The sequence below is a fragment of the Myotis lucifugus genome, unplaced genomic scaffold (assembly GCF_000147115.1).
Source record: "Myotis lucifugus unplaced genomic scaffold, Myoluc2.0 scaffold_93, whole genome shotgun sequence".
Classification (NCBI taxonomy): Eukaryota; Metazoa; Chordata; class Mammalia; order Chiroptera; family Vespertilionidae; genus Myotis; species Myotis lucifugus.
Genome location: NW_005871141.1, coordinates 515,813 through 530,009, shown reverse-complemented (window position 1 = coordinate 530,009; position 14,197 = coordinate 515,813). Strand labels below are relative to the sequence as shown.

At 42.0% G+C, this 14,197-nt stretch overlaps 1 protein-coding gene across 2 annotated transcripts in view; it reads right to left on the bottom strand.

Annotated features, from left to right (window-relative positions):
- The window catches only part of NOL4 (nucleolar protein 4), a 210,378-nt gene extending 196,444 nt beyond the window's left edge, over nucleotides 1-13,934 (bottom strand). For both annotated transcript variants that reach the window (XM_006091658.3, XM_006091659.3), the window contains exon 1: nucleotides 13,654-13,934. In XM_006091658.3, coding sequence (XP_006091720.1) covers nucleotides 13,654-13,914 — 261 coding nt within the window. In that variant the 5' untranslated portion in view covers nucleotides 13,915-13,934. The remainder of the gene's footprint in view (nucleotides 1-13,653) is intronic.
- Nucleotides 13,935-14,197: the final 263 nt, after the last annotated feature.

The window sequence follows — 14,197 nt, the reverse complement described above, 5'->3', positions numbered from 1 at the left end:
TTTAAATATGCACTGCTCTGATTTCCAGTTTCAATTACTTTAAAGTAAAACATGAAGCAACCCAGGCAGTGTAGAAACCTGTTTTCTTTCTTTTTCCCTATTTTCCCAGTTGTTTTAGTGATTCACATTTGAGCCTTTATAAAGCATTGTATTAAGTTCTTGCAATCACTTCACCAGTGTATGAAATATTTAAATCACATACTTACAAATGAAAATAGCAAAAAGCGGCATGGGAAGAACATAACCAATGCTATGCATACAACTCAATTTTATGAGCACAAATTGCAAGTAACTACAGGGTAGACTACTATGCATGAGTGTGTCCACGCCCTGGGAATCAGTATGTTGTAGAGAGAAGAGAGATTTCTGGTTCATTTACTAGTGATGCTCTATTAAGAGAGCTTTTATAATAATTTCATGCAAGATACCATCCAATCTTAAAGCGTAGTAGCCACTCTGTCACTTTAAAGTGACTTTAAATATCACTGAATTGCTTAACTTTGATTATTTTAAACTTAATTCTAGAGGGATATATTATCTTCCTTATTTGGAAGTTCTAAGAAACACATCACTCTTAATGCTCTATGTATTGGCAACAAACACAGTAATGCAAATTAGCTAAAGGGTACTTAATTCATAACACCTACTGTACTAAGTAGAAAGCCATTTAAGATTAATTGGACATATGAATTGTTTATTTGAGGATAGAGCTAGTTTAAGGAAAACTTTTCTCTCGTTATAGAAGATAAGCATGCCCCCTTGCTATCTTATTAATTATGAATTTGCAGATAAATCCTCCTTTAATAGTTCAAGGTAGTGGCATTCTACCCCCATTCAAATTAATGCTAATTCTAAATTAACATATTCCAAGTAAGTGAGGCCAGTCACATCAGCAAATGAATTGTTTTATAATGGTAGCTCTCAAAGAGAAAAAACGAACTATAACAAATAGAGCACAACTCCTTTCTTGGCCTCAGGTAAACACCAATGAGCATGCAAGCAGAGACCAGCAGGAGAACAATAGCCCATAGCTGCAATACAAACAAACCTTTGATACTAGATTTGAAAATCTCATCTAATTAGGTCAATTGGTTATAGCATAGTACTAATATGACCCAGCTAGACACTAGATCCTAACATGTGCCACTCAGTTGTGACCCATGTCCTTAGATTAAAGCCTAAACCCTCCACCATCTGGCAACTGCAGTTAGGTCCACTGAAAACCCAGGGAAAGGCTGCCTCTCGCTCACTTCAGGCCTATGCTATTCTACCACACCCAACCCCCAAGTCCAATAACAACAAAACTTCAAAAAAACCCAACCAATCTCACCTCAATGACTACTCTCTCCATGCCTAATGATGAGACACAAATAGTCATGTGATATTTTCTGAAAACGCATTATAACTTTAGAAGAGAGAAAAATAATTACTGCTACTGAGAATACCAGCTCTGCCTCTAAGACAGGTTATTTCTTCTCATTATTACCCAAGTTAAGCTTCCAACTCCTGAGCTTATTTCTGACTCTTCTTCTCAACCTTCTGGTTTTCTTACAGTTCCAAACACTTGAAAAATCAATAGCTGTGAGGAGTACTACCACAAATGAATACCTGATTAAAATTAGGAAGAGTGGAACAGAAGAGCCTATTGCATAAACCTCATAGAGAAAAAAGGGAAGAAAATCAAAATAGTTTTCCTTCTCTATCATTTCCAGTTCCCTCTAACATCTTAACAACTGAAAAAGATCAACCTGTTATGATTATTTTCTATATTCTATTCCCCAGAGATTATGTATTCTTTAAAATGTATAATATTATATTAAAACTAGAGGCCTGGCGCACGAATTCATGCACAGGTGGGGTCCCTCTGGGTGGCCTGCAGGGATCGGGCCAAAACCCACAGTCCAACGCTGCCTGCAGCTCCTACCTGGTGCTCCCACTCATCCCGGCCCCACTGTGCCTGCCATGGGCTCACACCCAATTAGTCCCGATCAGGAGAAGCTCCCGTTGCCACAGCAGCGCTAGCTAGCCATGAGCCCAGCATCTGGCGCCCTCCCAAGGGGAGTGGCCTGCAGGATCGGGCTGAAACCGGCTCTTGGACATCCCCTGAGGGGTCCTGGATTGCGAGAGGGTGCAGACGAGGCTGAGGGACCCCACTGGTGCACAATCGGGCATGAGAGGGGCAACGGGAGGGCTCCAGGGCATGTCTGGCCTATCTCACTCAGTCCCGATCAGCCAGACCCCAGCAGCAAGCTAACCTACTGGTCAGAGCATCTGCCCCCTGGTGGTCAGTGCACATCATAGTGACTGGTCAACCAGTTGACTGTCTGCCCCCTGGTGGTCAGTGCACATCATAGCGAGCGGTTGAGCAGCCTTAACATATCATTAGCATATTACACTTTGATTGGTTGTTCGGTTGTTCTGCCGTTTGGTCTATATGCATATTACCCTTTTATTATATAGGAAAAATATTTAAAAATAAAATTATAGAATGGTTATTTCTATAGATCAGAACAAATGTTATGTTTTGTTACAGTTTCTTCTATGTATTGTTTTCAAAAATTCTTAAGCCTGGCCGGTGTTGCTTAGTGGTTGCGCATCAGCCTATGAACCAGGAGGTCACAGTTTGATTCCCAGTTAAGGCGCATGGCCAGGTTACTGGCTCAATCAGGCAGCCAATCAATGATTCTCTCTCATCATTGATGTTTCTATCTCTCTTTCTCCCTTCCTCTCTGAAATCAATAAAAATATTTTTTTAAAAAACTTTTAAATGTTCATTAATATAATTATGTGAATAATAATCTCTTGTTATGTGCCCTCATCTGTCTCCATATTCTCATGAAAAAGCTAACACAGTTGGCCATATTGTGTTCTATTTTGGAGATAGATGAAATATAACAAAATAAAAATGTTTAAAATTAAAACATTAGAAGAAAAATAAAAATGATTTATATATTACATATATATAATATATATGCCATCATTAAATATTTCAAATCATTTGTTAAAAATTATATATTTTACTTAATTATGAATGACCATCTCATCAAAAACTATAAAATGGCAACACATTAGGATAAAAGAAATTTAAATTGTTCCCAGCTGTATCTTAAACCAAAAAATAATCTTAAGTCAAATAAGTTTCTTAAAAAGTTGACTTGTTTTAACTGCACAAATGATTTTGGAAAAATTAATGCCAAACGCTTATGCATTCGTTTTCTTTTGCTACATAACTGATCGTGACAAATTGGGTGTCTTGAAACATCACAAACTTATTATCTCATAATTCCTGTGGGTCAGAATTCCAGCACATTTCAAATGGGCCCTCTGCTCAGGTTCTCATGAAGTTGAAATCAAGATGTCAGCCAATTGCATTTTTATTTGGAAGCTCAACTAGAAAAAGACCCACTTCCAAGCTCCCTTGTGTTGCTGGCAGAATTAAGTCCCTTGTGGTTGTAGGAGTTGGGTCCCCACTGTTTTGCTAGCGGTGGCAAAGCATGCTCTCAGCAATGTCAGCTCTAACCACATGGCCCCCTCCATCTCAACAACAGAGAATCTTCTTGGCATTGAATCCATCTCAGGCTTTGAAACCCTCACTTATTCTGCCTGGAGCCAGGAAGAAAGCTCTCTTTCAAAAGGCTAGTGTGACTAAGTCAGACTCACCTGAAAGATCCCCTTTCTTAAAGCTAATGGTTCCTACCAGACAGCATGACAGAAAGACAGGAGTCATAGCTCATCATATTCACAGGTTCCACCTACACCCAAGGGGGAGGGGATTATCCAAGCATGAGAGTCATTTGGGAGTTATTGTAGAATCCTGCTTACCACAAAGCATGAAACCACGGGGAAGACCCTTAATGGCAGAGACAGACACGTGGATATAAAACCAAAGTAACAACAAGAAACAACTTGGGATAAGATTTAGAATATTGCCTTAAAGAATAAACTCAATGTGTTAAGAAATTTTTGAATTGATATTCACTTTACTTTGAAGGTCTGTGCTTGAATAAGTCTATAGAATTCTCTACTTGGGTTTTTAGAAAGATTTCTTTTGGAAGTCTTTGCAGTTGTTGATGTAGTAACAACTAAGAGGTCAATAATTATTTCTCCTGATCCATATATGTTCTTTTTAAGTGCCTTTAAATCTATTCTTTCTTAAGTTTCATAGAATCTTATTTTTAATATTTTCTTTGAATTAATGAAGACATATCTGTACAGCTGATTCAATTACACAGCAACGGGCAGTCGGACATCCCTTCTCATTTACTGCTTGATAATTTGATTTTAATACCTGTATAACATTTATTTATAACTACTAGAGGCCTGGTGCACGAAATTCGTGCACAGGGGGTAGGGGGTGTCCCTCAGCCCAGCCTGCACCCTCTCCAATCTGGGACCCCTCGAGGGATGTCTGACTGCCCGTTTAGGCCCGATCCCACCCCGATCCCGGTGGGATTGGGCCAAAACAGGCAGTCGGACATCCCTCTCACAATCCAGGACTGCTGGCTCCCAATCGCTTGCCTGCCTGCCTGCCTTCTTGCCCCTAACCATTTCCCTGCCAGCCTGATCAATGCCTAACTGCCCTCCACTGCCAACCTGGTCACCCCTAACTGCCCTCCCCTGCAGACCTGATCACCCACAACTGCCCTCCCCTGCTGGCCATCTGGTGGTGGCCATCTTGTGTTGGAGTGATGGTCAATTTGCATATTACTCTTTTATTAGATAGGATAGTTCAAACACCATAGTGAGTCAATGGAACTATTTAACTTTTATTCTTTAATCATCTGATTTATATTTTGCACCATAAACCACTGAGAGACATCCATTCTCTATGTATAAGAATCGTGACATACCTGCTTCAACACTCTTAGTAGCTGCCACTCCCTACAGAATGAAGTCCAAACTTTGTAACATGGCAGAAAAGAGTTCCCATCATTTTTTCCCAGCATAATTTTCCAACCTCATTTCCCACTGTACCCTACACATCAGCTCTTAACTGGGCACCTTTCCCTGAATATGCCTTTGATGAAATCTCTTCCCTCGTACCACCACCAAGTGCATATAATTCTCTTACGGATGTCACAGATTGGTACGGCTTAGATCTTATTTCAATATTGTGCAGGAGAAGTACAGAGACACCTCTTGTAATAGAGGAGATAATATTTAGCTGAAGTGTAAGGTCTTAACCACAATGTTCTACTGTGAAGCAATATTTTACTATGGATTAGAAGAATTGTCTCCAAATTCGTATATGTATACCCCAAAGAGTACATGAGATGACCTGTTGAATAAGTCAGTGATGGCGAACCTTTTGAGCTCGGCGTGTCAGCATTTTGAAAAACCCTAACTTAACTCTGGTGCCATGTCACATATAGAAATTTTTTGATCTTTGCAACCAAAGTAAAACAAAGACTTATATTTTTGATATTTATTTTATATATTTAAATGCCATTTAACAAAGAAAAATCAACCAAAAAAATGAGTTCGCGTATCACCTCTGACACGCATGTCATAGGTTCGCCATCGCTGGAATAAGTAAATACAAAAATGTATATTTATATGTATTTTAATATCAGTCCTAAATATTTATTCATTTATTTTAACTTTATTTTTATTGTTGACACTATTACAGATGTCCCAATTTCCCCCTTTGACCCGCCTCCACCCATCCCTCACCCGCACTTCCCTCTACCATCACCACACTATTGTCTGCGTCTATGAGTTATGCATGTATGTTCTTTGGCTAATCCCTTTGCCTTCTTTCATCAGTTCCATCCCCTCCCCCACTCTGATAGCTGTCAGTCTGTTCCAAGTATCCATGCCCCTGTTTGTATTTTTTCATCAGTTTTTTGTTCATTGGTTGGCATGTATAAGTGAGATCATATGGTATGTGTCTTTCTCAGACTGGCTTGTATCACTCAGCATAAATATCTCCAGGTCCATCCATGCTGTTGCAAAGGGTAAGAGTTTCCCTAGTTAAGTTGTACTTTATGTAAAAAAGGCAAATGAAAAATATTTTCAATTGCAGACAGATCTCAAAGAATAAAACACATTAACCGTTCCTAAGATTTTTTTTAAAAATCAGTAATGACAGCCTATCAAGTAATGAATCAAATCAAAGATTCAGAAGTAAGGAAACCCAGGCCAAAGAATGGATTAGCATTGAAATTAAAGCAAAGGAGAAATAATTGTGAGAACTAAATTATATACTATAACATAAATACAAAAATACTTGACAGTAAAAACAATTATAATATATAATATGATATAATAAATATAAAAAATACAATAAAATATAAAATAATTATACTATAATAAATGTAATACAATATTAATAGGAAGTAACAAGGAGGTAGAAAGTGAAATAGGCTTGTTCCTCATCTACCATAGGAGGAAGTCAATGATATGTATAACATTGAAATGTATAGGTAAAAATAATTCCATCTCTTAATATTTTTCTTAATCTTTTCTATTAAGTTCAGAAATAAATACCCCGGGAAAAAGTATTTATCTACCAGCAATTTTTTGAATTTCATGTCTTTCTTTTACTTTTGTTATATTTTGGTAATCTTTTTATTCTTCTTACTTAAATTAGCATCTAATTATCATCCAGGTTTGGAAAATTATTTCTGCCTGTCCATATTAATCTTTATATCAATCGTTATATCTAATACTTTGGTATAAATCTTTAGAGAGACATCTATAATAATACTCATAGTTAGTTAATGGAGGTTATATCTAGGTAGGCGATTTAGTATGACTTTTCAACTTTATCTCCTTTTCACTTAGATTTTTTATATGGTGGGAATATACCAGATTTACAAAGTCATTTTTATTTTCTAAAAACGAAGTAGACAGGAAAAATAGCTGAATAGTACCTACAGATACATAAGCACGCAAGAAAAAATAGCTGGCCATAACCAGTTTGGCTCAGTGTATAGAGAGTCGGCCTGCGGACTGAAAGGTCCCGGGTTCGATTCTGGTCAAGGGCATGTACCTTAGTTGCGGGCACATTCCCAGTGGGAGGTGTGCAGGAGGCAGCTGATCGATGTTTCTTTCTCATCGATGTTTCTATCCCTCTCTCTTCCTCTCTGTAAAAAAATCAATATGTTTTTTAAAAAAAATGCTTCCTTCCTTCCCATCCTTCCTTCTAAAAAAAAAAAAAAAAACAAAAAAAAGAAAAATAGCTGAATAATATAGTATTTTAACTTTGTTACCATGTTTTTTTGAGTTTATAACATATACCCAATTTTAATTATATCATCGTGTTCTTGATTTCTTAATAATATTTAAAAGAGTATCTATATTTTAGCATTTATTATGTGCTAGGCATATGCTATATGCTTATGAATTATAATTAGTTATTCTTATTCAAAGCCAGTTAGACAAATATTACTACTGACATTCACAGAGAAACTGCATCTTTAAGAAACTTCCCCTAACTCCTAGCTCCAGTAAATATCAAATCTAGGATTTAAATCTTGTTCTAAAATCTATATCCTGCCATCTATGTGTCCAAAGTATATTTTATCTTGTTATCCCAGTATTATGAAAATGCATGTAACCTAAAACGTATTAGATTCACATTCATCTCTCCTGATTAGATATAGAGTCTTAGCAAATACAACAGCTATTAGGGAAAAGCCTTTATGCTCTCCACACAGGATTGAAGTTCATAGAACTTCTGCTGCCACATCCTGTACTTGCTTCTTCATCTTTCCTCTATCCTATGCAGAAAGTCTGAAGCAGGGGTCCTCAAACTTTTTAAACAGGGGGCCAGTTCACTGTCCCTCAGACCGTTGGAGGGCCGGACTATAGTTTAAAAAAAAAACTATGAACAAATTCCTATGCACACTGCACATATCTTATTTTGAAGTAAAAAAGCAAAACAGGAACGAATATTTGTATTTGCATGTGGCCCGCGGGCCGTAGTTTGAGGACCCCTGGTCTGGAGTATAAAATCCTTAAAAGTTGAATCTTAGCTGGTTCAAGAGGTTTAGAAATAATATATACGAGTGCTGAATCTTGCCCCTCATCCCACTGTGGTTACTAATAAGACAAGGAACCAATGGAAAAGTCAATAATTGGTATCAGCCCTGGCCAATATTACTTAGTGGATAGAGCATCAGCCTGTGGACTGAAGAGTCCCGGGTTTGATTCTGGTCAGGGCACATGCCCAGGTTGGGGGCTCAATCCCCAGTAGGGGTCATGCAGGAGGCAGCCAATGATTCTCATCATTGATGCTTCTCTCTCTCCCTCTCCTTTTCTCTCTCAAATCAATAAAAATATATTTTTAAAAAATAATTCATATCATAGAAAATTAGTGTGAGGTAGTCTTCATATACTAGAGGCCTGGTGCATGAATTTGTGCACGAGTGAGATCCCTCAGCCTGGCTGGCGATCAGGGCCAATTGGGGGGCCAGCTGACTAGGGGGAGGGACCATGGGAGGTTGGCTGGCGGCGCCCCCCCCCCCCAATCGGGACCGATGGTTGGGCCAGCCAGCTGAGGGGAGAGACCGCAGGAGGTTGGCCGGCTGGCTCAGGGGGAGAGACCACGGGAGGTTGGCCGGCCATGGGAGGTTGGCTGTGGGAGTGCACTGACCACCAGGAGGCATCTCCTGCATTGAGCATCTGCCTCCTGGTGGTCAATGCGCATCATAGCAACTGGTCAATCGGTTGTTCAGTCATTTAGTTGCTTAGGCTTTTATACACACACACACACACACACACACACACTAGAGGCTCGATGCACGAGATTCGTGCACTCTGTGTGTGTGTGGGGGGGGGTGTCCCTCAGCCTGGCCTGCGCCCTCTTGCAGTCCAGGAGCCCTCAGGGGATGTCCGACTGACGGCTTAGGCCCGCTCCCCAGGGGGACAGGGCCTAAGCCATCAGTTGGACATCCTTAGCACTGCCATGGAGGCGGGAGAGGCTCCTGCCACCCCTCTGTGCTTGTCAGCAGTGAGCCCAGCTTCTGGCTGAGCGGTGCACCCCTGTGGGAGCGCACTGACCACCAGGGGGCAGGTCCTGCAGTGAACGTCTGCCCCCTGGTGATGAGTGCACATCATAGTGACCAGTTGTTCTGCCATTTGCTCAATTTGCATATTAGCCTTTTATTATATAGGATAGATTAATAGGATCTGATTTCCTCCTTATATTCAGGTAAGTTATATCTGCAGCCTTTGGACCCCTAATTCTCATGCCAGACTGGTCTCTAGTAAAGGTACCCACTATTCCCTGAGAGCCTTACATAGGCACTGTGCTAGGGACTTGCCATTCACAATTTTTTCCTCAGTGCAACTCATAAGGGGCCACTAAAGTCAACTAATAACCTACATTGCTGAGAAACATACTTGGTATCTTTTGACTCCAAAGACCTAGTCTATATAGGGAGTGTCTCAAAACACTTCAAATGAAGAGAAAAATGCATCAGTTACCAATAGCAATGCCCACTGTGAACATATCAGGGATAAGCAAAATTTCCCTGATGTCTCAGTGACTACAATTATGATTTGTCTCTGTCATAGATGTAACGTCTCCTAATATATAGCTGGTGCTGCTCCTCAGCTATGTTTTCTGAAAGTTCTGTGGCATCCAGATCAAGATCTAATATATGTGCTATATGCCTCAGGCATGATGTTAGGCCAGGTGGAATGTATACAGACTCTGTATGAGGCATTATTTCCTTCAATCTGATGCAGCCTCAAGAATTTATATCCAAAACCAGAGAAAACTACACAAACAAAAAACCAGTAACTGTGCATGAACCAGTCCATGAATATTTATTCTAATCACTGTACAGCAACAATTAGTAGCATGCACAGCAAGAACAATGTGAAATCTGAGGCTACATGATTGCAGAACTGAATACATCAGCATTTTTAAATGGCATACTACAGATAATGCATTTTCCTTTCTGGATAAAAAAGTCATTTCATGTTCCCCAGTGGAATAAATAGAAGGTAAAAATACATAAAAGGCAAAAATTAGATGTAAGTGTCTGTCCCTACACATACAGGTCACGAAAGCATCAGTCACATTATTTGATTTTACAGTTTGGATATTCATCAGCCTCTATTTGAGTAAGATGGAAAAACAAATAAAAATGTGAGTTCACCAAATTTCCTACTGTCTATACAGTGTAGTGGGCTTTTTACAAATACACAATAATGCATGAGTCTCATGACTAATGGAAAGCCTTAATGAATTTTCTGGTTATTTTCCAAATTTACTTTTCATAATATCAAGTGGTATAATGTGTTTTGGTAGTTCAAATTGTATGTGTGCTGTTTCAACTAATTGCTGCCAGAAAAAAAAAAGTCAATCAAGATGAAAAGCTGCTAAAATCAAACTAAACTAGAACTCTCAAATTTGTAAACTAGAGTAACCATAGTAATGCTAATTTAAAATGATCACTGATTAAACATTTTTTGTAACCACTGTCAGAAACTTGCTATATCTTTTACAGAACTATTATGAGTTATTCATCATGCCATTCTTCTAAATTTCTGACACCTTTAGTGAAAGATCATGTAAAAATAAAAGGGTCAGTATGGAAAAAACCTAGATGCCATGCTCCGCAAGCTGCGTGTGTGTGTATGTGTGTGTGTGTATACACGTGTGCGCTGCGTGCACATGCAAACAGGGCCCACCTAGGCCTAAAATGGCTGAGTTGCAGGATGCTGTTGCTTGGTGACCAATCAGTATCTCCTCAGCCACAAAGTAATCTAAACAGTGAGAGATATGTCCTCTCAGCTTTAGGCATGGCCAGGACAAATATGGAAGGGCATTTTCATCTTTTCCAGTATTCTACATATCTTTCATTTTAAGCCAGTTGACACTTGCTTGATTTTATCATCGGTTAAATGTAGGCTTTAGGAGAAAGCATATTCTCAAAGCTATATCTATATGCTTTGGGGAAAATAAGAGGTAGAACCGAGCTGCTTTCAGATGGAAAGATATTATTTCAATTAGCTGTGTATGGTGTGTCTACTCTCTCCTCGTACAACCAACCTCCCAGTTGCTAGCAGTCTCCCTTTCTTTCATTAAACACAAGTAGTTAATTAGCCACAGCCTGTCCTCTCCCCTTCTCTCTTTCCCTTTTCTCAGTAGTAATGATGTCTAATTATCAACAGCAACCTCAGGTGCAGATCTCTCTCGCTGACAGCAAGCCAGCTTCAAGTAGCTAGAATGATTCCCAGTCTAGTTGAAAATACCATTCAAATACAGCATTTTATTCAACCCATATATGCCTTTGAAGGGAAAGAAAATATCATTTCTGATTCTCTGGTGATTGTACTCCGGCTATTAAAAAAAAGTCAAGGTATTTCTAAGGAAGAAATAATGTGAGATGTGGGGAAACACTGGCTAAAAAGGGATCATTTTTTTAACTTGCTGAAATGACGATTGGCTGTCTCTCAGAGAAGGAGGAGCCTATAATTCTATGTCTAGAGCAGCATAAAAATTTCATAAAGAGCAATAGAAGAGTTCATGAATTAAATACCTCTTCAACATTTCAAAACAGGCTTGAATGAAGAGCAGGGCTTTTAAATGCTCCATGGAAACTGTTAACTAAGAATATCAATTGATGGATTACATTTTCTCCCATAAATATGTGGAATCTTTACTGAAACGAAAAACAAGAAGTGTTTCTTTATTTGTAACCTGGGAGTTGTTACGCTATATTAGGTGTATTAACAGTAATTCTTTAAGAACTCTGCATTAATTTTCGAATGAAAATGTGTGTATCCGAGTATAAGAATGCTGGCTTGAATCATAGGCATCCATGTTTATCGTAGTGCCTCGGTAACCATTACAGAATTTATATTACTTAGAATTTTTAATTAATGTTTTATACATAGCGGATATAACCAAATCTATGCAAGTATAAACTACTGGACCAGGTGACGCTATCAGCTGGCAACATGAAAAGAATGAAAAACAAACTTCCCAGCTAACAATGTTTTAAAAAAACATATACAATATTATTAAATATTTAGGTAAATAGATCTTAAACAATTATTCTGTTCATTTAATTACCTCGATATTGCCCAAAGGAAAATACAGTCCGATGTTCTGAATTCCCATTTTGTCTAACAATAATTTATTTTTTAAAATCAGGTTCTTAATGCTACTCCTCATGCAAATGAATCAAAACACTTCATTGGCTACAGCAGACTTCTGGGCTCATCCAGATGTAAATAAACCTCAGTTTTAATCCATGGCCATCTCATCCTCATTAATTAGGAAAACAAGGCAGTAATCTCAGCATCTTCTTTAGCAACGCCACATGGTAAAGAAAGCTGCATTTATAAATTTACCTCCTAGAACTTCCAGCAATAACATTAAAACAACAACACAGCAGAACTTTTATGTTTCACTTCACCTTTATTTCCACTTCTCATATATTTCCAAAACAAATATACCTCCTTCAAACAACTATACCTAACCTCGGGAAACCAAAAACTGTTTTCCAAACCTGAAAGATTCCTCCCAGGAACCCTTTGAGAAACCTTTCCTATGCATATTTCCAATCTAATGTGCCCCTTGGAGATAGAAGAATGGCTTTCAGGACCCCTCCTTTCCAGCACCCTCCAGGAATACCGCACGGGAAGCCGTTGCTGGCGGGGAGGGAGGAGAAGGAGCCAACGCCAAGCAACCCCACAGCCAGGCAAACATGCAGAGGACGCCAGACGCCCTCCCCCACCCGCCTCCAGGCCAGTACCAACCGTGGCGCGATGGAGAGAGAGGTCTCGGGGATCTCATCTGAAATCCCACTCGTTCCCATCTTCTCTCCAAGGAACTCGCTGCTGCCGCCGCCGCTGCCCGCCGCCCGGCGAGGCGGACACACTGGGCTCCGAGCGCCAGCCCCTCGCAGCGCCCGGGCTCAGCGCGGTGCGGCCATGAGGCTAGTGCCATCCCAGACCGAGAACCCAACACCAGCCCCATTGGATGGCGCCCAGACCCATCTCTCTTTGTGGTTCACCGAGCAGCTACGCCTTTATTCGTGGAAGCGGGACGAGAGGAAGGGGATGGGGGCGGGGAGGAGTCATCCCAGAGCCTCATCTACAATAAACAGTCCCGGCAGCATCCCTGGGAGCCGCGGGGCGATCGGACAGCCGCGCGCCTCCCAGGCGGCTGGGTGACAATAAAACCTGACAGTGTCGGGGAGGGGACCCCGCATTCGCGACTAGCGCCACACTCGGTCTTTGTACCAATAAGGAGACACGGTAGCCTATCGATCAGAATCGTCGGTTCTGAGAGCGCGCAACTGGGGTGCCAGCGCGGCCTTCACGCGCCGCGGCGAAGGCGGACACGCGCCGGGCGCCCGGCAGGACCTGGGACAATGGCCCCGCACGAGGGCGCGGGACGCCGCCCGGCCCCGGGCCGGAGGCTCTGGCAGCGCGTCCCGCAGCGGGGACGCCCGCGGGGGGCGGGGGACGGCGGGCTCCGGGCGGCGCTGCCGCTTTAAAATAAAGGACCACAAAGCCTCCGCGATGGGGGGACGAGAGTGGGGGCGACTTGGGGAGGGGGTGGCGGAGGGAGGGGGCACACGAGCCAACGGTGGCTCCCGGCTCCCCCTTTCTCCCCTTTTGACACGCCCGACCTCCCCGCGGAACTGCCGCCGCAGACAAATAACAGGCAGGCGAGGCACTCACCGTGGTCTTGATCGGCAAGTAGAGCACTGGCTTGGCGCCGCCGCCGGCGCGCGCCTCCTCGGGCTGGCCCAGCTGGAAGCCCTTGGACTTCACCCAGAATTTAAATTTCGCGTTGTCCGTGGAGCTGGACTCGGAGCCGTGGAGGAGCTGCACGATCCGCTCGTATTTCTTACGGGTCACCGTCTTGGTCTTGCCCGAGTCCCCGTAAGTCCGGAGGCACCAGTCCTGGAACTGGCGGTACATGTCGCGCTCGCTCTCCATGCTCCCCGCGCGCTTCGCACCTGTTCACCCCGGGCTCATGAAGAAGGCGGCCCCCGCCACGATGCAGGGGCCCGCGGTCCCGGCCGCCGCCGGAGCCCGTCGCGGGTGGGGGGAGGGATGGGGCAGGGAGGAGGGTCCGGTCGGGCACCCGCAATCAATGCCCGGTGCGGCCAAGTCTCCGGTCCGTTCGCGATCGCCGCGATGCGCGGACGCCCTCCTCCTCCTCCGCGATGGATCTAAAATTGTGTGAGCAGGACCATCCCACCAGCGCCGAGCCAGAGGA